We start from the raw sequence: 25,524 nt of genomic DNA on the forward strand, positions 1-25,524 counted from the left end.
TAACAGCTGTGTAACTGGCAAGTTGCTTAACCTTCCTGTACCTTATTTTATTAAACTGTAATGAAAATAGCACTAAAAGTGCCTACTTTATAGGGCTTTGTGGGAATTAAAAGAGTTAATAAATATGGTTAGATATCTGGCATATATTTTTTTCTATTACAGTCTATCACCCAACTCATTTGTCAAAAGTTCGTAAATTCTGGATATGTAGTAAAACACTAGAATAGTAATTCCAGTGCTTGTGTTTGATTTGATTGTAATTCCCCAAAATGACCAGTAGTAAAGTTCTAAAAAATATATTGTTGCTTATTTTTGGAGTTAGCAGAACTGAGGGGAGGTAGGAGATAAAGTCCTTCTAAATGTTTTTGTAGAGGTTTTCATACTTAGAGCCTATGTCATAAAAGTTTAAAGTATATAGGCTGAAGAATTTGTAACAGTATTTCATGGATGACTAATAGGCAAGCTATAGATCCTGAAAGATAAAAACTCGCTCTGACCAAAGATGCTTACCTCTTTGCACGTATGTATATATGTCAGATTATCAATGAAGCAGAGAATCCAAAGGGGTTTGTCTTAATAAAGTGAAGATACTAACTGTAAGGAGATGACTAATTATCAGAATATCAGGCAATTCCGTTTGTACTTTGGAAAATAGCCCTCTCACTGAGAAAGAAAATTTGACTCTTATCTTTAATTTATATCCTTGGCCCTCACAGCAGTTACAGACTAATGATGTGGAAATTTTTTTTTAAGTGCTGTATGACAAAAATACATTAAAACTACATAATTAATTAATATTAAAACATAAAGCCATTGTGTCACTGCCTAATGAACAAACATAAGGTAAGTAGCAATACTGTAAAGAGGACAGGTAAGTTCTCAAAGTACCCAAAACATGCTTTAAAATTTTAATTCTATTATCCTTGGTCTTCTGTCATTCTTTATAGAATGTAATTTTTTTCTCTCAGCCCACTGAAAGCCTGCCCATTCATTAGGCTTCCAGTTAAATTCCAATCCTACTCTATGGCATTTTCCCCTGTATAGCATGCAATATGATTTACCTCCTTTTGAGTTTCTAAGGTAATGTTTGTTTTCTGTGCTCTATCGGTACTTACCTTGTGTTTATTAGGCAATGACACCACAGCTGTGGTAAAAAAAAAAAACAGTACAAATCAATACTGCCAGGCTAAACACTTATCAAAATATTCCTTGTGAAAAGTACTTACATTTTTTAAGGCAACAGACCTGGGACTGAATCCTAGCTATTGCTAGCTTTTATTTGAGTCTATATCATCATCTGTATATAGGGATAGAGCTACGTGTTTCATAAAGCTCCAAAGCAAGGCTTAAATAAATAAAAACAAATAGGCACCTAAATAAACATATAAACTATGTTGTGTTGTGTGAAAAATATCAACAGTGCTAAAAGAAACGGACTCATAAGAGGGAGCCAATCATATAAATAATAGGGGGAAAATATTCTAAGAACAGAATGAACAGAGAATTAGGAAAATACCTTTTGTAATCAAGGGTCTGAGAGAAGGACTATATGGTTAGAGCTTAAGGAGCAAAAAAATGACTAGAGGGAGTGCAGTAGAGCCAAACATGTAAAAGTGTGTTCAATCACACATGGCCTTGTAGGCTCTATTAGGATTTTATTCAGAGCATAACTGGAAGTGTTTCAAATGGGAAATGATACAATCCAATCTTTTTATTTTAAAAGATGATTTTGGCTGATGGTCTGGAGAAAGTACAAGAAAGAAGTAAGGAGGCTATTAGAAAAGTTCAGGTAAGATATGATAGTGGGTTTGGTCAGGTTAGTGGCCAAGAAAGAGGGTGAGAAAAGGGAAGGGAGGTCAAGGCTGAGTCCTAGTCTTCTGACTTAAGCATCAGTGGAAATGCCATTTACTGAAGGAGTAAAAGAATTGTTTCAGACATGCTCAGTTTCAAACATTAGGGAGAAATACAGCGGAAGAAATCAAATAAGACGTAATGTCTGGTGTTTAGGAGATATTTTGGGGAAAAAGATATATACACAAGAATAATTAACATAAGAGTCTAACCTTAAAACAGAAGACGTCTGCTAAATAGTAGCTACTTGAATAAGCAACACTGGATGCAAATTCTCCTTGATAAAAAAATGGCTCCATCAAGATTAGAAAAGTTCAAAGTTTTGAATATAACTAAAGAAAAAGTATCAATCAGAAAGTTTCACACAGAAGAAAAGCATAGAAATCACAAAAAAGAACAACAAAACCAGAGTACAAGCACAGAAAAAGAGAACCTGAAAAGGAGATTCCTAGGCCCACAAAATACCTATCCTAGGACAAAAGAAGCCTACCTTTGCCAGCCATCAGTGGCAAGTATGCCTAGTGTATACAGAGGTAGATTTTAGGCTTAATCAAGAGTCACTAAACACACCATTGATAAAATTAAAGACCCTTGACCTGATCTATGCTCACCAAGCATTAAAGCAGTTCTTTTATCAATCAATTTTTATCTCCTTATTAATAAGGTAATATTTTTAACTGGGTTTCAGAAGATTCTTGATAAACATTTAACTACAATATATCTGGATTTTGACCATTCTAAGTTTTCTATCATGCTGTGTCTTTTCAATATAAAGATGCACTTTTTCTTAATTGAGGAAAGTTTTCTTGAGTGAATTATAAGTTCAAGCATTTATTCTCTTCTTTTAAAAAAATTTACTTTTTCCAGAAAGTCTATTATATGCTATAATATAATACAGCATCCCTGGGTTGGGAAGATCCCCTGGAGAAGGGAAAGGCTACCTACTCCAGTATTCTGGCCTGGAGAATTCCATGGACTCTACAGTTCACGGGGTGGCAAAGAGTCGGACACGACTGAGCAACTTTCTCATATATATATATATATATATATATAAAATAACCTGTTTTTTTCTCTCTAAACTTTAAAAATTCTCTTTGCTTTTGTTTCATTTTGTTTACTTTTCCTATTGTATCCTTTATGTCCCCTATTGATTTTTTTTCTATAATTTCTCTTTGTGTTTCAACTTAAGAAAACAGTTTGCTTTCTTCTTTCCTGGGTTATGCTAGTTCAAAATCAATCTCTTCTGGTTGTTAAGCCATCTTTTCCTCCTGCCAATAAGCTTTGTTGTTTGTTTCCACCTCTTCTTATTAGTATCTCTGTATGAATGCCAGGTCAGTTCCTTTTAAACTGCTTATTACTGAATGAGTTGGCTGGACCAGAAAGTTTAGAGTGCAGGGTAGAGATGGAAGCATATTTTTACATCCTTTAGAAGCAAAAAACTGTCAACTTATCTGATACTAGCAACACAGATGGTTTTGACCAAATATGGGTCCCCCTAGTTCTCTCAACAAAACCACATCAAGGATGGCTTTTGCTAGCTTGCTACTCCAATTTCCATGTACCCTGCTATAAACAAGGGATTTACAGCCCCTCACCTTTACGAAGTTCAATTTAAGTTTGGTTACCACTGAGCATTCTCAACATTTCATGTTTTTACCCTTCTCTTCTTTCCATGTAGCTTTTGCCAGATCAAAAATAGCCTTTACCTGTATTTTGTTGCCCAGATATTACACCTGTCTTCTTAGTTTTGCTTAATGCTAGGTGAAGCTGTATGGATAGAAGTATGTTTACATTTTATTTTCCTTGTTGATTTTGTATTTGGTTTCCATATAATATACCTATTGGCAAGAACATGCTGGCCAGAAGATAAAAGCATGGCTAAATCCCAGTGGCAGCTTTTGTTTCTCACAAAAATTAATAAGTTGGCATTCTGACTTCATCTATTATTCCTTAATTTGTTTGATTAATGTGATTTATTTGGAACTTACCTCTTACATAAATGAATTTGTTCTTGTTCAGTTATGAACCTAGAATGCTATGGTTTATAATAAATATTATATTATGAAATAGCAAACAATGCCCAATATACTACTTTGATCACGTTAAAACACATATTGGGGTTTTGTTATAGAAATAAATTCTGCTCCAAGAAAAGAATAAATGTAACTAAACTAAATATTGCCAAATTATAGAATGTTTTGCCTGGCTCCTTTAGTCACATCATTCTTTCCTTCTTCACCTTGTTTATGAACACTAACTAGTATGCTATGTATTCTTTTGGGTGTTTAAGCTTTTTAAATTCCACTGAGGTTTTACTGAAGTGTTTATGTTGATGTACACTAGAGTCTCGTGTATGCTTAATATGACCTCAAATTTTCCATTATCATCTCCCAGCAGGAACCTGGCAAGGTTAAATCCATAAGACTTCACTATTTAGAAACATATCATATTCCAAATTTGTATTCTTTCTTTTTTTAAAAGTAATAATAAAAGCTATTAGAATATCTTAACCTTGATATTAATAAATATAATCTAATTCAAAAGTCAGAAAAAATTGAGATAACTTAATAGACTATCTTTGCTTTTCAACCACTGAGTTAGTAAAAGGTATATTTAAAAGTATGTGTTTGGTTAGACGACAGATTTTAAAAAATTAACATTTAAAAATTAATCCAAATAATGATAAAATATTCAAAGAGCTGGCAGATACAAGTTCCTATATTATATTTAAAAGCACTTTGATCTGGATGGTGAATTACATTCTAACTAAACAAATAACAGGGTTACCCTGGTGACTCAATGGAAAAGAACCCTCCTGCCAATGCAGGAGATGTGGATTCAATCCCTGGGTCGGGAAGATCCCCTTGAGAAGGAAATGGCAACCCACTCCAGTTTTCTTGCTTAGGAAACCCCATGGACAAAAGATCTTGCAGGCTACAGTCCATGGGGCTCCAAGAGTTGGACATGACTTAGTGACTAAACAGCAACAGCAACAAAAAGTAACAGATTAATGAATCAGACAAAAACACAAAGAGAAAGCTAAGCTTCGGAAGTTAACCATTATTAAGAAGACGACTTCTAAAAACGGAAATAAAAAATAATAACAAACAAGAAAAAATTAATACCTTCAGGTCGGTACTGTGCAACAATTGTGACAGCTTGGCCAGCATTTTTTAAAGCAGCTGCTGCCTGCTCATGGCTGGCAGTTCTGAGGTCAACACTGTTTACCTGTAAATCAAATCAAATATTGAATTTGAAAGAAAACCATCACATTAATTAGAAATCATAATTGCCTGTTTGTTAAGAAGGCATACATTAAAAAAATTACTTGCAATTATTTTATGACTGAAATATTTTCTTGTTCTGATTTACTAAAAATATATTGCACAGTAAAACAAAAGATTACTATCAATCAAAACATTTTTATTCACTAAAAATACTATGTTTACTGTCAAGTGAACAAAACCAAAACATTTCCCCCTAGGTTTCTAGAAGGCTACCAATCTCTTGAGAAATGTCCCTTAGTTTGACAACATGAAAAGTCAAAAGTGTCATCATTTTGTGTATTTCATTTCACTAGTAACTCAAACGATGAAAAGGAAATTCATTTTGTTTATAGCATCATTTCAACTCCCGTCATATTTTCACTATTATTAGTCTCAATTTCAATTCTCTTCCTTTCTTTCCTAAACTAAACCTTATATTCTTTTGGAGTAACTGGAAAGCAATAACTTCAAGTATTAAAAGAGCTCAGATCTCACAGACTGACATTAAATACAACAAATGTTACTAAATGAGCAAGACGACATTCTTTTCTTTTTTAACATGAGGACCTTCCTTGGGTGAGGTGATCAATCCCACTCCAGAAGAATCAGTTCAGTTCAGTTTAGTCGCTCAGTCGTTTCCCACTATTTACGACCCTACGAATCGCAGTACACCAGGCCTCCCTGTCCATCACCAACTCCTGGAGTTTACTCAAACTCACGTCCATCGAGTCGGTAATGCCAGCCAGCCATCTCATCCTCTGTCGTCCTCTTTTCCTCCTGCCCCCAATCCCTCCCAGCATCAGAGTCTTTTCCAATGAGTCAACTCTTCGCATGAGGTGGCCAAAGTACTGGAGTTTCAGCTTTAGCATCAGTCCTTCCAAAGAACACCCAGGGCTGATCTCCTTCAGAATGGACTGGTTGGATCTCTTTGCAGTCCAAGGGACTCTCAGGAGTCTCCTCCAACACCACAGTTCAAAAGCATCAATTCTTCAGTGCTCAGCTTTCTTCACAGTCCAACTTTCACATCCATACATGACCACTGGAAAAATCATAGCCTTGACTAGACGGACTTTTGTTGACAAAGTAATATCTCTGCTTTTCAATATGCTATCTAGGTTGGTCATAACTTTTCTTCCAAGGAGTAAGTGTCTTTTTAATTTCATGGGTGCATTCACCATCTGCAGTGATTTTGGAGCCCCCCAAAATAAGTCTGACACTGTTTCCACTGTTTCCTCATCTATTTCCCATGAGAACAGGCAACTTAATTCCTTTTTCTGAAAGGCTGCCAGTACCTAGTACACTGCACAGTACACTACCTTTAGAGACTGAAACGTACACTACAAAAAAACTTAACAGGACACTGATATGAGCATTAGACTTAGATGTAACTAATTTAAATATTTAAGTTGGTCTTCTCCCCTAAGAACCATCAATGAATAAAATACAGCAATGTTTGGGACCTTTAATGAATACTTTTGGAAAGGAAGAGAAACTATCATGCAATTTTTATATGAAAGTTTGTTTCTTCAACATCTAATCTAAAACTTGTTAAAAGTTACACATCAATTTTATAAAATTTGACTACAGCCCAGAAATTTCTGGGATGTAAAGAACATTTAAAACAGTGAAGACCTGATGTTTTATATTATCTATAAAGGATATCACTATGTAACTAAGTGAATACGTGCAGACACCTTTCAAATGAAAATCAAGACACAAAAACCTTAATCTAAACGAATGTAACATATCGTGGTTTTATTAGAGAATATCTCTAGCTAAAAGCCATAAAAAACTCAACACAATGTATAAATAGCTTTACATTGAACATAAAATCCTAATTCTAGCAGAAAAAGTTAGAGAAGAAATATAAAAGGTAGACAAACTTTCAAAGATTGTTGTAGAAAATATTATAATTTTTAATGAATTATTCCTGAGCATCAAAGTCTTTGCCTACAGAAAAAAATCTGAAGACAACCAATATAGATTCAAAACAGAATAATTTGTTAAGAAGACCACAAATTTAAAATGTTCCTAAATAATGCCAAACATTTTAATGTAAAACATTATCAAGGATATCTTATAAGAAATCTTGGTAGTGAGAGGCACATAGTGGTCATTAAAAGAAAAAAAAAACACACCACTTAAAAATATATGGAGATATAATTTATATAAAATTAACATTTTTCAAGTTTAGTGTTTTTGTGGTTTTCACTACATTCACAAGTATTACAATCATCACCATGCTTCAGATCCAAAATATTTTAATCAGCTCCCCCAAACCCCACTACCTATTAGCTAGCATTCTTTCCCCTCTTCCCTCTCCTCTTAGACCCTGGCAACCCCTACTCTACTTTCTAAGAATTTGTCTGTTCTGTACATTTAAAATAAAAGAAATATTTAACATGTGGTTATTTCTGTTTGGCTTCTTTACTTAGCTTGTTTCCACAGCTCATCCTTGATTTAGTACATCATCACTTATTATACCTTCATCATCTACTCCATTGTATGGATATTCCATATTTTATTTATCTATATTGTTAATTTTATTACTTTTGATACTACTGTAAATAAAACTGTTTTCTTAATTTCACGTTCAGATTGTTCAGTGCTGGTATACAGAAACACAACTGTTTCTTACATAGTGACTCTCTGTCCCGCAAAATGTGCTGAGTTTGTTTATTATCTTTGATTTTTTAAGATCTCATAATACCTTCTGTATATAAGATCATAGAGTTTGCAAATAACATATATTTTCCTTTTTCCTAACAGCCCAATGTAGAAGCTCCAGTACAAGGCTGAATAAAGGTGGCAAGAGTGGACACCCTTGTTCCTGATCTCAGAGGGAAAGCTTTCAGTGTTTTACCATTTAGTGTTATTAATACAAAGGCTATCAGTTTTTCATAGACACACTTTATCAGGTTGAGAAAGTTTTCTACTATTCCTAATTTGCTTGGTGGTTTTATGATGTAAAGGTGGTGGTTTTGAATCATGAGATAGTTTATATCCTTAGCTCTATTAACATGGTGTCTTACTTTGTTTGGCATTCCTATGTTGAACCAGCTATACATTCCTTGGATAAATTCCACTTATAGTACATAAATCTTTTTTAATGCTGGTGTACAATCCTTTTTTATACTGTTGAATCCATATGGCTATTTTGTTGAGAATTTTTACATATAAATTCATAAGGGATATTGAGTTTTTTCTTCTTATGATATTTTTGGTTTGATACAAGAATGAATTGGCCTTGTACAATGAGTTGGGGAGGGTTCTTCACACCTATTCCCTTTTTTGGGAAGAGTTTGTGCATGACTGGTGTCAATAATTCTTAATACATTTCATAGACTACACTAGTGAGGCCATCTGGCAATAGGCTTTTTCCTTTGTGGGAAGTTTTGATTATCAATTCAACCCTTAACTGTTAGAGATCTATAGTTACAGTTTCTGTTTCTTCTTGAATCAGTTTCAATGGTTTATTTCTTTCTAGAATTTATCAGCAATTACACAGTCATGTTCAACTCTTTGCAACCCTACAGACTGTAGCCCACCAGGCTCCTCTGTCCATGGGGTTCTCTAGGCAAGAATACTGGAGTAGGTTGTTGTGCTCTCCACCAGGCGATCCTCCGGACCCAAGGATGAACCCAAGTCTCTTGCATCTCCTACACTGGCAGGTGGATTCTTTACCACTAGCACCACCCATATACAACTATATATCATGTTTAATCTATATGACAAATATAAAATGTCCTTTTATTTTTAGTAACAATTTTTGTCTTAAAGTCTACTTTGTCTGATATTTGTATAGCCACTCTATGTGTTTCCTGGTTACTGTTTGTATAACGTATCTTTCCCAACATTTTATTTTCAACAAAGATTGAATCTAAAGTTTGTCTGTTGTAGAAAGTATATAGCTGGATCTTTCTTCATCTATCCTGCTAATATCTGTCTTTTAATTGGAGTATATAACGCATTTACCTTCAATGCATTATTCAACAGAAAAGATTTATGTCATCCATTTTACTATTTGTTTTCTTCACACCTTATGTCTTTTTTTGCTTGTCTATTCCTTTATTACTAATGTCTTTGTAAACTAGATATTTTCCAGTGTACTATTCTAATATCCTTTAAAAATCATATATACACGAGTTATTTTCTTAGTGGTTTTGATAGATTATAATTAACACTGTATAACCATTTACTTTGGAGTAACTTAGTTTCAATAATAAATAAAAACTCTGCTCTAATATATCCCTTGTGGTACTCTTGTCATATAAATTACATTTTTAAACAATGTGTGTGTGCCCATCAACAGATATCTAAAATTATTGCTTTATTTAATCACTGTTTAAATTATACAGGAGGAAAGTGCTACAAACAAAAAATACACTTATGCTGTTTTAAATTTACCTATGTATTTTTAAGTGTTCTTTATTTACTCATATGGATTTAGGTTACTCTCTAATGTCATCTCTTTTTAGTCTGAAGGATTCTCTTTAGTATTTCTTGGGTTTACTGTCTATAACAGAACTTAAGGAGATTAACTTCCCTTAGGTTTTGTTAACCTAGCACTGGGATTTGTTCTTCATTTTTGAAGGATAGTTTGACTGGGTACAAAATCCTTGGACAATGGCTTTTCTCTTTCACAACTGCCTTCTGGCCTCCATGTTTTTTGACAAGAGATTAGTTGTTAATCTTACTGAAGATTCCCTGTATGCAGTAAGTCATTCTCTTTACTTACAGGGTTCTTTGTCTTTGGATATTTGATTATGATATTAACATATCCGTGGTATGGATCTCTTCAAGTTTCTTCTACTTGTAGTTCACTGAGCTTCTTAGATGTGCACAATGTTTTCATTAAATATGGGAACCTTTTAGCTACTTATTTATTCAAATATTCTTTCTGTCCCTTTCTCTCCCATCATTCTGACTTTATTATGCATATACTGGTACATTTGATGGCATCCCTGCAAGTCTCTGAGGCTCTGTTAATTTTTAAATTTTTCTTAATTCTTTTTTCTTTCTGTTCTTTAGCCTAGGTATCTTAATAGACATATCTTCAAAGTTTGTGGATTCTTTTTTTGCCAGGTCAAATCTGCTGTTGAGCTTGACAAAGAGGATTTTTTTTTCCTGATTTCACTTACTGTACTTTTCAACACCAAAATTTGTTTCTTTTTTATAAAAGTTATCTCTTTATTGACATACTCTACTTGGTGAGATACTATTCCTATATTTTCCCTTCATCCTGTAGATATAGTTTCCTTTAGTTCTTCAAACATATTTAAAATATCTCATTTAAAATCTTTATCTAGTATTCTAATTTTGGGCTTTTGTCGAGACAGTCTCTACTGATTCTTTTCCCCCTGCATTTATTTCCTTGTTTTGTTGAAAACTGGACAATTAAAAAAATAAATAGCAATTTTGGAAATCAGATCTCCTATCTAGGGCTTGTTATTACTGCTGTTTGTTATGGTAGTCATTTGGGGACTTTTCTAAATTCTATAAGGTTAGTATTTTGTTATATGTGCCACTGAAGTCTCTGTCTGATTAACAGAGTGGTTAGTTAATGATTGGACACAGACTTCCTTAAATACCAGACCCTTTGCTGAAAGGCTCTGTGTACATGCTGGGTAATGCCTTCAACGATCAGTTAGACAATTGATAATTCTGCCTTAATCGTTACCCACTTCGTGCACAGAGCCCCATAATCAGCCAGAAGTGAGAGTTTAGGGCCTTTTCAGGTCTTTCCTGAGCAGGCATACAGTCTAGGACATGTATGTGTCCTCCTAGATTCCAAGGAATAAGAGCTTTTCAAAGGCCCTATGGAGGTTTCTCCCTAGTTTTTCCTTTTAAGTTTTCAATTAGTCTACTGTCTGCCCCAAATGTTATGCAATGTCTCAGAAAGCCATAATACGTCTGTAATTATCTTGACACTTAGCCCAGGGGAAAAGGCTTTTGCATTGGTGGAGCTTTGAATCAGGTCAAATACAGAGAACCTTTAAAATAAGGTGTTCCAAGAACCACCAGCCAGGTCAAATTATAACAGTTCTTTGGAAAGGAAACTATGAATATTCTACCACCATTTTGCTTTCTTTACTGGCTTAGGCCACCAGTTTTCACCATAAATTTTGGCTATTTTCCAAGGCTAATATGGTGAGGGAAATAATAATATTTCCCTAATAAGGCAGGGAAATTAAAACTGATAAAACTCAATAAAAACTCCACAAACCTCACTCTTAGGGAAATTCAGCATTTTTTTTTTCTTTCCTCTTCTTGAGGAAATACTTCCTGAATTGTTTTAAGTCTTTGGTTAATTTCCAGAGTTCTAAAAAGCTTATTCTAACAAGTCTGGCCACTTTTCTCATTGTTTCTATGGGGGACAGCATTTCTATTGAAGTCTTTTGAGTCACTTTCCATGACTCTAAAATTTCAGTGCATATCAACTATGTTCTCCTCTATTCTTGGCATCATTGGAAATAATAGTAATACCTCCATTTATATCATAGTGGAAAATGTAGTGTTCAACATCTGTAATAAATTCTGATTTCAAAAGCTTCTGTCTTCAACAACATTAAATATATCAAAGGGAATTATTTTATAGAAATCATTATTTTCTCACTTCCCAAATAACTTTTTATACTTTTTTCAGTAATATGGGTTATCATTAAGAACATTAATAACAAGGGTATAAGAACACAGGAGCAGCAACATTAGTATCTCATGGAAACTCACTAGATATACATATTTTCAGATCCTACCTAAGTCATACTGCATCAGAAACTTTGGGAATGAAATCCAGGAATTTGTGTTTTAATAAAGCCTTGGGGTGATCTATAGCGAGTTGAAGATTGAAAATAGTTAAATTTTATGTAAAGAGGTACTTAAACAAGTGTCCCATAGTTTTCTTTTAGTTTTTAGTACATTTTTTCATGTTTTTCTCTTTATCCTAACGTCTTTTCTATTTTTCTTAGGATGTTTCCCTACAGAAGTTAGTAACCACTAAAAATTTTAAGATTACTGATACGTACTGCCAAACAGAAAGCTGTATGTAACTTATAGTAACATTAGGGCAAGCAAGTGGTTGGGACTGTTTAGACTTTCAGTTTTAAAACTGCACCTAGAGGGGTTGCCAGACGTGGGGCTTTCAGTGCTAAAACTGGAAAAGTTCTGAGTGAGCCAGGTTGTGTTGGTCGGTCAGTCTAACATAGTCTAGCTGTGTGTTAGTAACCCAGATCAACAGTTTCACATGGAAATTTACAAAACATCTATCTATTTTTGTTTTGAGTTTTTCACACTTAACTCTTAAGCCAACTGAGAATTTATTTTGACACAAGGTGTGAAGTGAGGCTCTAAGCTAATTTTATTCCACCAAGTAACTAGCTAGTTTGCCCAACATTTATTTTTTTAAAAAATTCATTCCTTACCACTAATATGAATACTACTGAAGGTCATTTTTAAAATTTGAATTACAGTATAACTTACAAGCAATAAAATGTACAAATTTAAACAGTTCAGCTGGAAGGACTTTTGACAACTGTATATGCCCATGAAATTACAATCCCAAACATACCTTTTCCACCTACCAACCTAGAAATCTCCATTATGCCTCTTTATGGTAATCAATACAATTACCACCAACCATGTTCTGACTTATCAGTATAAATTATGTTGCTTGCTCATGGTTATCTTATAGTCTTATAAGATTATCTTATAATAACTATATTAATTATAATATAGTGTGTATTTTTGTGGCGTATTCTATATTTACTCAACACAATTTTTTTCAGTGTCATCTGTGTTGCTTGAGTGTCATTATGTATAAGCTGTTATGAACATTCCTATTATAGTGTTTCTGTAAACAAACGATTTCTTAGGTAAAATGTGGGTGATAAGGTTAGACGTATGTTTAATTTCTTTAAAACTTCGTCAGAAGTTCTTGCAGCAATTGCATAGTTTTACATATCCACCAGTAATGAATAATAACTGCCCCACATTCTTGTCAATGCTTGCTGCCATCATTTTTTTCCCCTTCTAGTCATTCAACTGGATAGGATATGCTACTTCATTATGGCTTTAGAAATGTTTTTATTTAGGTACAATTTACATTCAGTAATCTTTTTTAGTATACAGGTAAAAAGTTTTGACAACTTTGTATATTGTATAGCCACTGCCACAATCAAGATATAGAAAAGTGACACTGTTCCCAAACTCCTCTAAACGTGCTTATTCACTGTGCTTTTGCATTGCCCTGATGCCTAATGTTAAGTACTGTTCCATGTGTTTATAGGCCATTCATACACCTTGTTTTGTAAAATATCTGTTTAAGTCTTTTGCTTGTTTTAAAATTTACTCATCTTTCATTGCTTCTTCGTGGGATATGTTAATATATTCTGGATATGAGTTTTCTGTATATATATGTACTGAGCATATTTTTTCCCTACTGTATGGTTTGCCTACTTGGTTTCTTAAAGACATCTTTTTTTTTTTTTTAAATGGTTACTGTTTAATACATCTTGTCCAAGAAACTGCTGTCTGCCTCAGGGTTGCAAAGATATCCTCCTACTCTTGGTCCTGAGCAGCTCAAAGTACAGAATTGCTGAGGTTGGTTTTCACAGATCTTCATCTCAAAGTTCTCTATTCATTGGCAGGTGCCTTGTATTTTGAGATGCTCTGTGTGACTCAGTAATAATTTTCTCTTAATTCTCTACTGGTTCCAAACCTTTGGTTTACAAGCTCCAAGTTCTTGGTGAAGACCCATGAAAAAGAGAAGGGAGGTAGATACAGACTTGCTCTGTGACTTCTTAGAATTTTTATCAGTTTGACCAGTCCACTGAGGCCATTACATGTTGGGTCAAGTTTTGGCTGCTATCTTCCTGCATCTGTCTAATCCTTCTCTCTCCCCTACCACTCTCCAAGGAGGAGCTGCCACTGTGTTGTCCATGAAGGGCTACTTACTGTCTGGAAGTCAATTTATCTAGGTCACTTTGAATCGTCAGTTCTCTTGGTGAGTCTAGTTTTTATAAACTTATCCAGACTGTTTTTGTTTGTTATGATAAGAGTGATGGTCTCTTAAGACACTCAATATTATAACCATGTAACTAAGGTGTGCTTCTGCTTTAAAATCTATTCCAATAATCATTATTTTCAGTTAGTATTATGCTATTTTAGTTGCTGTAGCCTGAAACATTTGAGAGCAATTTCCACTTACTTGCACTGCATACAAATATATTTTCTACAATTGCAGTACCACTGCCTATTTGAAGACTCAAATTTCCAAGAGTTTCATTCAAGTATCAACTAGTTATACCAAGATCTGAGAACAACTAAAACAAAAGAGAGATGTACTTCTTTTGCAAATGATCAGTCATCACCTTTCTGTCTTGGCTTCAGTCTATTTTTAATTATAAAGGATCCTCAGAAGGATCTAAGTATGTGCAAGGAAGGATCAGGTGGCAAGAGGGACTGATCTGAATATGGCAATTAAAAGATCCAAATTTTGGAATGCTTTTCCTATCATGTTCTAGGCACATATATTTTGGTTTGAAGAGTATTTTCTGATGTTTACTTTAAACTGAAGAAATGATTTAAAATAGTTATTAACAATGATCAGCACTGCTGATTTGGATATAGGTTTTTCCTTATATCTCAGATGCTAAATTTTAGAAGTGTTACCTAAATATTTAATTAAAACAAAATGACACAGCATAATATAGTGGTTAAGGGGAGGTATTATTAGCTACTGTGAGCAAATTAAACTCTGTTCTTCAGTTTTCTCATTGGAAAAATGGTTATAAGGATGATGCTCCTGAGTCTACTATAAGCAATGTAAGATATTTTTCAAAGAATACCACTCGCCAATTCAGGCAGCACTGAATACCAACATATAAAGTATTATTGACATTAAGCTCACAATGCAAAATTTAGAACATAAGGAAACAAAGCATGTCATCATAAAGTAACACGTATTACACACCTAAACTTCAGAAAATAGAACTATTATATTATTTACAGAATACAGACATATCCCATTTTATTGTGCTTTACATTACTGTATTCACAGGTACTGCATTAAAGTTTGTGGCAACCTTGCTTTCACCAAGTCTATTGGTGCTATTTTTCCAATAGCATTTGTTCACTTTGTGTCACTTTTGTGTCACTGTCACATTTTAGTAATTCTTGAAATACTTCAAACCCTCCACCAGCAAAAAGATTATGACTTTCTGAATATCCAGATGATGGTTAGCACCTTTTAGCAATAAAATAAAATTAAGGTATGGACATTGTTTTTTAGACATAATGCTAATCTAACAGACCTAACAGAAGCAGAAGATATTAAGAAGAGGTGGCAAGAATACACAGAAGAATTGTACAAAAAAAGATCTTCATGACTCAGATGCTCACGATGGTATGATCACTCACCTAGAGCCAGACATCCTGGAATGCAAAGTCAAGTGGGCCTTAGAAAGCATCACTACGAATAAAGCTAGTGGAGGTGATGGAATTCCAGTTGAGCTATTTCAAATCCTAAGAGATGATGCTGTGGAAGTGCTGCACTCAATATGTCAGCAAATTTGGAAAACTAAGCAGTGGCCACAGGACTGGCAACGTCACTTTTCATGCCAATCCCAAAGAAATGCAATGCCAAAGAATGCTCAAACTACTGCACAACTGTACTCATCTCACACGCTAGCAAAGTAATGTTCAAAATTCTCCAAGCCAGGCTTCAACAGTACATGAACTGTGAACTTCCAGATGTTCATGCTGGATTTAGAAAAAGCAGAGGAACCAGAGTTCAAATTGCCAACATCCCTTCGATCATCAAAAAAGAGAAACAGAGTACAGAAAAACATCTGCTTCTGTTTATTGACCAATGCCAAAGATTTTGACTGTGTGGATCACAACAAACTGTGGAAAATTATTCAAGAGATGGCAATACCAGACCGCCTGACTTGCCTCTTGAGAAATCTGTATGCAGGTCAAGAAGCAACAATTAGAACTGGACATGGAACAACAGACTGGTTCCAAATAGGGAAAGGAGTACGTCAAGGCTGTATATTGTCACCCTGCTTATTTAGCTTATATGTAAGGTACATCATGAGAAATGCTGGACTGGAGGAAGCACAAGATGGAATCAGATTGCAGGGAGAAATATAAATAACCTCAGATATGCAGATGACACCACTCTTATGGCAGAAAGCAAAGAAGAACTAAAGAGCCTCTTGATGAAAGTATAAGAGGAGAGTGAAAAAGTTAGCTTAAAGCTCAACATTCAGAAAACTAAGATCACGGCATCCGGTCCTATCACTTCATGGCAAATAGATGGGGAAACAGTGGGAATAGTGGCAGACTTTATTTTTCTTGGCTCCAACATCACTGCAGATGAACTGCAGCCATGAAACTAAAAGACACTTGCTCCTTGGAAGAAAAGTTACGACCAACCTAGATTGCATATTCAAAAGCAGAGACATTACTTTCCCAACAAAGGTCCTTCTAGTCAAAGCTATGGTTTTTCCAGTAGTCATGTATGGATGTGAGAGTTGGACTATAAAGAAGGCTGAGCGTGGAAGAACTGATGCTTTTGAACTGTGGTGTTGGAGAAGACTCTTGAGAGTCCCTTGGACTGCAAGGAGATCCAACCAGTTTATTCTAAGAGAAATCAGTCCTGAGTATTCATCGGAAGGACTGATGCTGAAGCTGAAATTCCAGTACTCTGGCCACCTGATGTGAAGAACCAACTCTTTGGAAGAGATCCTGATGCTGGGAAAGATAGAAGGTGGGAGGAGAAGAGGATGACAGAGGATGAGATGGTTGGATGGCATCACCGACTCAATGGACATGAGTTTGAGTAAACTCCGGGATTTGGTGAGGGACAGGGAGGCCTGGTGTGCTGCAGTCCAAGGGGTTGCAAAGAGTTGGATATGACTGAGCCACTGAACTGAACTGAACAGACTACAATATAACATAATCATAAGTTTTATATGTATTTGGAAACCAAATATTTGTTTGACTTTCTTTACTGCAATATGCTTTATGGTGGTGACCTGGAACTGAATCTGCAGTATCTCTGAGGTACGTCTGTATAAAATAAATTGGTTTAAAAGAAAAACCTAAAAGAACATAACATAACAAACTTTAAATAGTCAAGATTCTCCCAAAACCACCAAGGAAGATTTGAAAAAGAATTAGAACTTCTAGAAAGAAAATGATACTTTGAAATGAAAAAGTTAGTTTTAGCCTAAAGAGCTTATTAGACATAGATGAAGAAAATTTATGAACTAGAAATCAGATCTGACTGATAATTACTTAATGATAAAAAATTTGGACTCACCAGGAAGGAAAGTTGATTCTAAAGTTGGATGCATCTAACAGCATAGCTTCAAATACACAAGGAGAAAAATTGCTGCCAGGACAAACTGTTAGACCTACCTTCCATTCACATAAACTTTAAAAGCCATTTTTAATAATAAAGCAACAACAGACTGAAGCATAAAGAAGATATGAACTATGCAAGAAACAAAGATGAGTTAACAGACATACAGAAAACCTTGCAGTCAACAAACAGAGAATGCATACTTTCTTCAAGTATATTCATAAAGACTGACATATTTTAAGTGAAATACCAAAAGAAAATCTATCATACAGAACATGTTCCCTGTCAACACTGTAACTCTACATTAAGCTGTAAAATGTCAGAAGATGATAGCCAAAATACCTTCCATATCTTTAGAATATAAAAATTTTTAATAATTAACAGGTCATAGTTAAAATAGTAAAAGCATTATTTTGATTAACATATCCTACCGATATAATACGATCTCCTTTTCTGAGCTCTCCACTAAGATCGGCAGGTCCTCCAGCCAAAATAAAGGAGATAAATATTCCTTCTCCATCTTCACCTCCTACAATGTTGAAACCAAGGCCTGTTGAACCACGATGAAGAACAACTTTTCTAGGTTCCCTGAAAATGAAAAAAATATTGAATACCTTAAAATATATAAAGAACTTAACATTCTATCAATGAGAATTCCCCACTGATATATCATATTACCATACTATTAAGAAAATTAGATGAAATTTAAAGGACTTTTCTAAACTTTGGGGAAAAGAAATTCTTTCTAAGCCTAGAAATTAAAAAGAGAAATCCTAGTTTTATACAAAAGCTAAAAATCCTTTTAGCAAAATATAAAATTAAAATAAAAAGGTGAAAGCAATGTGAAAATTTTAATAAATGATATAAAGAGCCCACTCAAAAAATAATACTCATGAAAAGTTGATTGTCTAAGAAGTAGTTACTCCATTTCTCACATGTTGAAATAACTGGATATCCCTTTGTGTTTAGAGAAAGTACATAGGTCCCTTTCCAGTCTCAAAGGGATAAACCATGAATGACCTATGCCAGTCACTGTATTTCCACTCTCCTCTGATAATTTGAGGCTATGACCCTATTTTGGCCTCAGAGAAATAAAGAGAAATTTTACTGTCACTTTCCTGAGACAGACAGACCCTAACAAGGACAAAGCTCATTCTGTAGCCACACAAATCACATTTGTTCCCTTCCTTATCCCAAATTCACCCACACAAAAGAATGAACTATAAAATCCCATTACTGATTTGGACATATTACAATCATGAAGATAAAACCAACAGAATCCCAGAGACATCATGGACCTAGGGTTGCTACACAAATGTTAGAAATGCCCATCTCTAGATTTTTTTATATAAAATAATTAAATATCTTTATTTCTTAAGTCACATCCCTCCAATTCATCTACCTATCTCTGCTTTTCATCTATTTTTCCACATGCATCTCTTGTGCTCCCTCCAACTCGTAATTTAAAATCTCTGAAATTGGGATACATTTTACAACTAATAATGCTGCACATCCATTGCCAGTTGTACATAACTGTGTGAGAACCATTTACATTTTCAGTAAGACTATGAACATTCCAACAGCAGGCTATTTTAGATATGATGAATCACAGAATATCATTTGAGATTAGAATACATGGTAAATATTTTAAAAATTTAATCTGCTTTTTAAAAAAATACTGGAGAAAGCTGTTGGTAACAAATGGCTTAAAAGAATATTTCTAAAAATTGAATTTTAGGGATTCTTTCATATAATGTAGGACTAATCTTAAATATCTGTCTGCTCAAAATTTAAAGTGGTGTTTTCCAGTCACACACAGGTATTCATCAATCAGTTTTGTCAGGTCACTTCAGGATTAACAAAATCATATTTTCTTGTCAAAATCAGCAAAATTAAACGATATGTTGTTTAGGAAATACACACATACAGACATATATGAAAGAAAAAGAGGAATAATAAAATCAAAATTCAGGTAAGAAGTTAACTTGGTGGGGCAGTAGGAGAAGCAGGGTAGGATCAGGGGCACAAGACAGGTTTTACTATATTGGTGCTGTCTTATTTCCTTGTTATATTGTGGCCTCATGGTGAGGATTCCTATAGTACATTAAAACATATGTAGGAATTATAATGCTACATTAGCAAATAATAATTTAAAAATATCCTGCTGAAATTACCAGTATTTCCAGAGGAAAATAAATTCTAATTTTTCAAATATCATATGCATATGAAGAGATCTTCAACAACACTAATCATTAGGGAAAGGCAACAAATCACAATGAGCTACATCCCACCTGCTACAAAGGCCATAAGACAAAACAAAATAGAAAAAGCAAGCACTAATGAAAATATGGAGAAACTGGAACCCTCATATACTGATGGTGAGAATGTAAAATGGTGTGACTGCCACAGAAAACAACTGGGTGATTCTCATGTACCTTAATATAGTTATTACCATGTGCTCCAGTAATTCCATATCTATGTATATATCTAAAGCAATTAAAAGTAAGTATACAAGCAGATATGTGCATGACAATGTTTATCATGTCATTACTCGTAATACCCAAAAGGTGGAGACAAACCAAGTGTCCATCAACAGATGAGTGGCAAACAAAATGCAGTATATACATACAGTGAAATATTATATAGCCATAAATAAGAATTTGGATGCATAAAACAACATGTATGAAACTTGTAAACATTATGCTAAGTGAAAGAAACCAGATACAAAATGTTAAGTATTATAAGATTCCACTAAGTGAACAGTTTAGAATATACAAGTTTACAAAGATGAAATATGATTAGAGGTTATCAGGAGCTAGAACAGGAAATGTGAGTTAATGCTTAATGATTACAGGGTCTGAGGTGATGAAAAGGGTTTGGAAAAAGACAGTGGTGTTGGTCATTAATGCCACTGAACCACAATTTGAAAAGGTTACAATAGCACTTTTTATGTTATACATCTGTTCAGTTCAGTCACTCAGTAGTGTCTGACTCTTTGCAATCCCAAGGACTGCAACATGCCAGGCTCCCCTGTCCATCACCAACTCCTGGAGCTTGCTCAGGTTGATGTCCATTGAGTCGGTGATGCGATCCAACCATCTCATCCTCTGACGTCCCCTTCTCCATCTGCCTTTAATATTTCCCGGCATCAGGGTCTTTTTCTAATGAGCCAGTTCTTTGCATTAGGTGGCCAAAGTATTGGAATTTCAGCATCAATTCTTCCGATGAATATTCAGGACTGATATCCTTTAGGATGGACTGGTTGGATTGCTTTGCAATCCAAGGGACTCTCAAGAGTCTTCTCCAACACCACAGTTCAAAAGCATCAATTCTTCGGCACTCAGGTCTCTTTATGGTCCAACTTTTACATCGATACATGACTACTGGAAAAACCATAGCTTTGACTAGATGGACCCTTTGTCAGCAAAGTAATGTCTCTGGTTTTTAATGTGCTGTCTAGGTTTGTTGTAGCTCTTCTTCTAAGGAGCAAGTGTCTTTTAATTTCATGACTGAAGTCACCATCTGCAGTGATTCTGGAGCGCAAGAAAATAAATTCTGTCACTGTTTCCATTGTTTTCCCATCTATTTGCCATGAAGTGATGGGACCAGATGCCATGATCTTCATTTTTTGAATGTTGAGTGTTTTTTACCCTCAACAAGCCAACTTTTTTACCCTCCACTTTCACTTTCAAGAGGCACTTCAGTTCCTCTTTGCTTTCTGCCATAAGGGTGGTGTCATCTGCATATCTTGAGGTTATTGATATTTCTCCTAGCAATCTTGATTCTAGCTGGTGCTTCATCCGCCCAGCATTTCACATGATGTACTTTGCATGTAAAGTTAAATAAGCAGAGTGACAATATATAGCCTTGACATACTCCTTTCCCAATTTGGAACCAGTCTGCTATTTCATGTCTGGTCTGTTACTTCTTGACCTGCATAGAGATTTCTCAAAAGGCAGGTAAGGTGTTATACATATTTTACCATAATTTAAAAAATTTCTATTGTAATACATGAAAAATCACAGAGCCATACATTTTAAATAGCTAAAATGTATGGTATGTAAATCATATTGTAATAAAGGTGTTAAAAAATGAAATTTAGAGTCATTAACTATATGCTGGGAATTCTTTTATCTTCCCTTTATATTGGTAATGTGATATACTCTCTGAAAAAGTGTTTAGGGTCAAACTGTGCAAAGCTTCTAAAATGAAGTAAAGATTTCAATACTTCATTATCTGGGCAAAGTTAGTAGAATTATCAAAAGAGAGTGATAAAACACAGCATTTTAGAAAGACATATTCAATAATCAACCACCTGATTTTAAAAATATAGGAAAAGAGGTAGGCCTGTTGTATAATACTACAAAGTTCAACACAATATTCTAGACAAGAGATACGCAGTGAAAAAAGATGGGAATAGCAATGAAGATGCTAACATATTTTTAACTTGAGAAATATGCTGATTAGAGACTATATAAACCATTAACTACTTCCACTTTACTTCTATAAATAAACACTATTAGATAATAGCAACAAGAAAACAGCCATGATAGATCAGTATACTAGCACAGCCTAAATGTTAATAGCTAGCCCTAAAAATTCATATCAGAAACATATAATCATAGATGCCATTCTTTCTGACAATATACATTCTAAAACAATTACTGAGCACCTATTAAATTAAATCCTCAACACTGGTAACTCTTGAAGAAGAGGACAGGACAAACACTCCTATCTGACATTTAAGAGATCACTGCCTAGAGTTGGTAGTCTAACTAATACAGAATAATTATAAAAGTTCAAAAAAAAGAGTCAATAATAATAAAATTTAAAAAACATAAATGACATTAATTGGTATCATTTACCACTAAATTCTTTAAAGCTAATATGAAATACTTCCATGAAAGTTATACAGCAAACTGTTCATATATAATACATTACTAAGTTGAATAATATGAAAAAGACCTAAAATATTTTTTCACTTTTTCTTTCCTACTTATTTAAGTTTTTTGGGAATAAAAAGATAATCTGCAAACTTCAGTGAGTAATGTTAGTAATGTTAGATGAAAGTAGATTTTAGGTGTCAGAATTTCAAATATATATACCAACAAACAAAATTCTGAATACGAATCAAATGATAGCCATAATATTTTATGATATATATTAGAAATGGACTATATGAAAAGTTAGTTTTAAATATTCATAAGCATACTTTTAACTTCATTTCACCTAAACTAATTTTTAAGTATAATTTACCAATCCTTGAAAAAAGGAACATTAAAAAAAGTGGAGATTTGAAAAGTAAAATATTTTTACACTTATGGCCCTTTAATGAACCTTTCAAATAAAAAATTAAGGTTTAAATTTATTATCTGTTAATAGAATTATTTAGTCCTGAAAACTGTGACTATCCTACTTGGTTGATTGGTTGATGTAAGAATGATGACTATTCAATTACTTACCTTGTAATTTCATCATCTCCAAGTACTGCTTTAGAAACAGGTGAATATCTGGCTGGTGATGCTGGTGTCTGGCCCAAGTAGGAAGGTGGGCTAACATGGTTATCGACAGGCTGAGAAGAAGCTTAAAAATAAAGTAAAAAACACTTGAAAATGGAAACACACCATTCAGTACCATGTTTATAGGTTATCAATGTCACAGTTAATTAATGTATAATTCATAGTTACTCATTTATATAATAGGTTTTCGTAGAGAAAATGTATTTACTAGGTAAAAAAATATTAGAGAAGCTCAACTTTCCAGGTAAAAACTAGACATTTAGACATTCAGATCAGCAAAGCAAATTTATTCCATTTGGTTTCTCTGACAAAACAACTAAAAAGGAGTTTTACAGTAACTGAATCGCCAAATGTAAATCCAGGAAAGGTTATTCAAAAGATTGCCACAGGAAAGACTGAACTAAATCAATATTAAGTATAATAATTAAATTTTTCTAAGAAGTTATTTTGCAGATTAACATTTTTAGAGAAGTATATTCAGCGGATCCCTGAACAACATGGGGGTTAGAAGCACTGACCCTCCAAGCAGTTGAAAATGCACATATGACTTTACAGCTGGGCCTCCATATTCATGGTTCTGCATCTACAGATTGAGCCAACCATAAGATCTGTAGTATGCTCTGAAAAAAATCTATATATAAGTGGATCTGCATAGTACAAACCCACATCGTTGAACAATCAACTGCATACTCAAAATTTGATTGTAACAAAAACCAAAAGCTTAAAAATAAGTGCAAAAAGATTATGCTTGACAAAGTTTTAAAATAAATTAAGGGACTTCTGGCTTTCCAGCATGACTCTCATGAAAAAAGAACATACTAAAATGCAAAAACACAGTCTGAAGAGACGGGGCAAGCCTAAGAACCAGACTCATATACAACAGTGATGCTGGAATGATTAGACCAGAATTTGAAACAAAAATGATTAATACACTGATATGGATAAAGCAAACAGTATGTATAAAGAAGGCAGTATGCAAGAACAGATGGGCAATACAAGTGGAGAGATGGAAATTCTAAGAAAGAAACAAAAAGAAATACTAGAGATCAAAAATACCATAACAGAAATGAATAATGTCTTTGATGAACTACTAGTAGTTTGGACATGGTTGAGGGAAAGAATCTCCGAGCTTGATATCTCAGTGGTAACCTCTAACACTGAAAGCAAAGAGAAAAAATGACTGGGGTTGGTGGGTGGGGGCGGGGATCAGAACAAAATATCCAAGAAAAGTGACAAAACTACAAGACTACAAAAAGTACAATATGTGTAATAGGAATACCAAAAGGATAAGGAGAGAAAGAACAAAAGCATTTGAAACAACAATGATGATAATTTCCCCAATTAATGTCAGACACCAAACCATAGACAGACCTAGGAAACTCAAGAGAACACTAAGCAGGATAAATGCAAATGCATATCGTTTTCAAACTACAGAAGAAAAAAGGAGGGGCAAAAAGCCCTAAAAGCAGTTGCAGGGAATTAAAAGCCTTACCTTACTGGTAGAGGCGCAAGGTAAGGATTACGCCTGACTTCTTAGTAAGTCATTCAAGTAAGACAATGGAGTGAAATATTTAGTGTTAAGAGAAAAAACCCACCTTGTATCCTGTGAAATTATCCTTCAAAAGTGACGAAGACATAAACACTTCATTAAACAAAAACTGAGGGAATATTTATTGCTAGTAGATTTGGCTTTTGAAATGTTAAAAGAAGTTCTTTAGAGAGAAGGGAAGTTCAGTTAGTCAGAAGTTCAGCTATACAGAAAGAAAGAGCACTGAGGGAATAAGGTAAAATAAAAACTAGTTTTTCTTATTCTTGATTGATCTAACAAAACCCTGTTCCAATAACGGCAATGTTGTATTTGACTATATATGCATCTATATATTTGTGTATAAATGAAATGAATGTCAGCATGATACAAGGATACAAATGATACATGAAACAAAAGTGATACAAGGGATGGGAGTGAGGAATTAGTATTATTTTATTATAAGAAACTCTCACTAACAGTAAAACTGCACAGTCTTACCTCGAAGTGGAATTAGATTAGCATACATGAATACTGCAAACTCTAGGGCAACCATCAAAAAAAGTGAAAGAGAATAGAACTAATACACTAAGGAAGGAGAGAAAACAGAATCATATAAAATGCTTAATTAAAGCCATTCCCCCCACCCCAAAAAAATGGATGACAAATATAGGACCAAAAAACAGGGCAACAAATAGAAAAGAGTAAGTAGCAAATATCACAGACATTAATCCAACTCTATCAATAATCACTTTGAATATCAATGGCCTAAGTACACTAATTTTAAGTGGAAACAGTGTCACACTTTGTTTTCTTGGGCTCCAAAATCACTGCAGATGGTGATTGCAACCATTAAATTAAAAGATACTTACTCCTTGGAAGGAAAGTTATGACCAACCTAGATAGCATATTAAAAAGCAGAGACATTACTTTGCCAACAAAGCTCCATCTAGTCAAGGCTATGCTGTTTCCAGTGGTCATGTATGGATGTGAGAG

General features: G+C 34.2%; 1 protein-coding gene across 23 annotated transcripts in view; it reads right to left on the reverse strand.

Annotated features, from left to right (window-relative positions):
• Positions 1–25,524, reverse strand: part of DLG1 (discs large MAGUK scaffold protein 1) — a 267,124-nt gene that overhangs the window by 53,961 nt on the left and 187,639 nt on the right. For all 23 annotated transcript variants that reach the window (XM_060419292.1, XM_060419287.1, XM_060419286.1 and 20 more), the window contains 3 exons: positions 22,947–23,067; positions 17,916–18,072; positions 4,977–5,079 (listed from right to left, as the gene is read on the reverse strand). In XM_060419292.1, coding sequence (XP_060275275.1) covers positions 4,977–5,079; positions 17,916–18,072; positions 22,947–23,067 — 381 coding nt within the window. The remainder of the gene's footprint in view (positions 1–4,976; positions 5,080–17,915; positions 18,073–22,946; positions 23,068–25,524) is intronic.

The sequence above is a fragment of the Ovis aries genome, chromosome 1 (assembly GCF_016772045.2).
Source record: "Ovis aries strain OAR_USU_Benz2616 breed Rambouillet chromosome 1, ARS-UI_Ramb_v3.0, whole genome shotgun sequence".
NCBI lineage: Eukaryota > Metazoa > Chordata > Mammalia > Artiodactyla > Bovidae > Ovis > Ovis aries.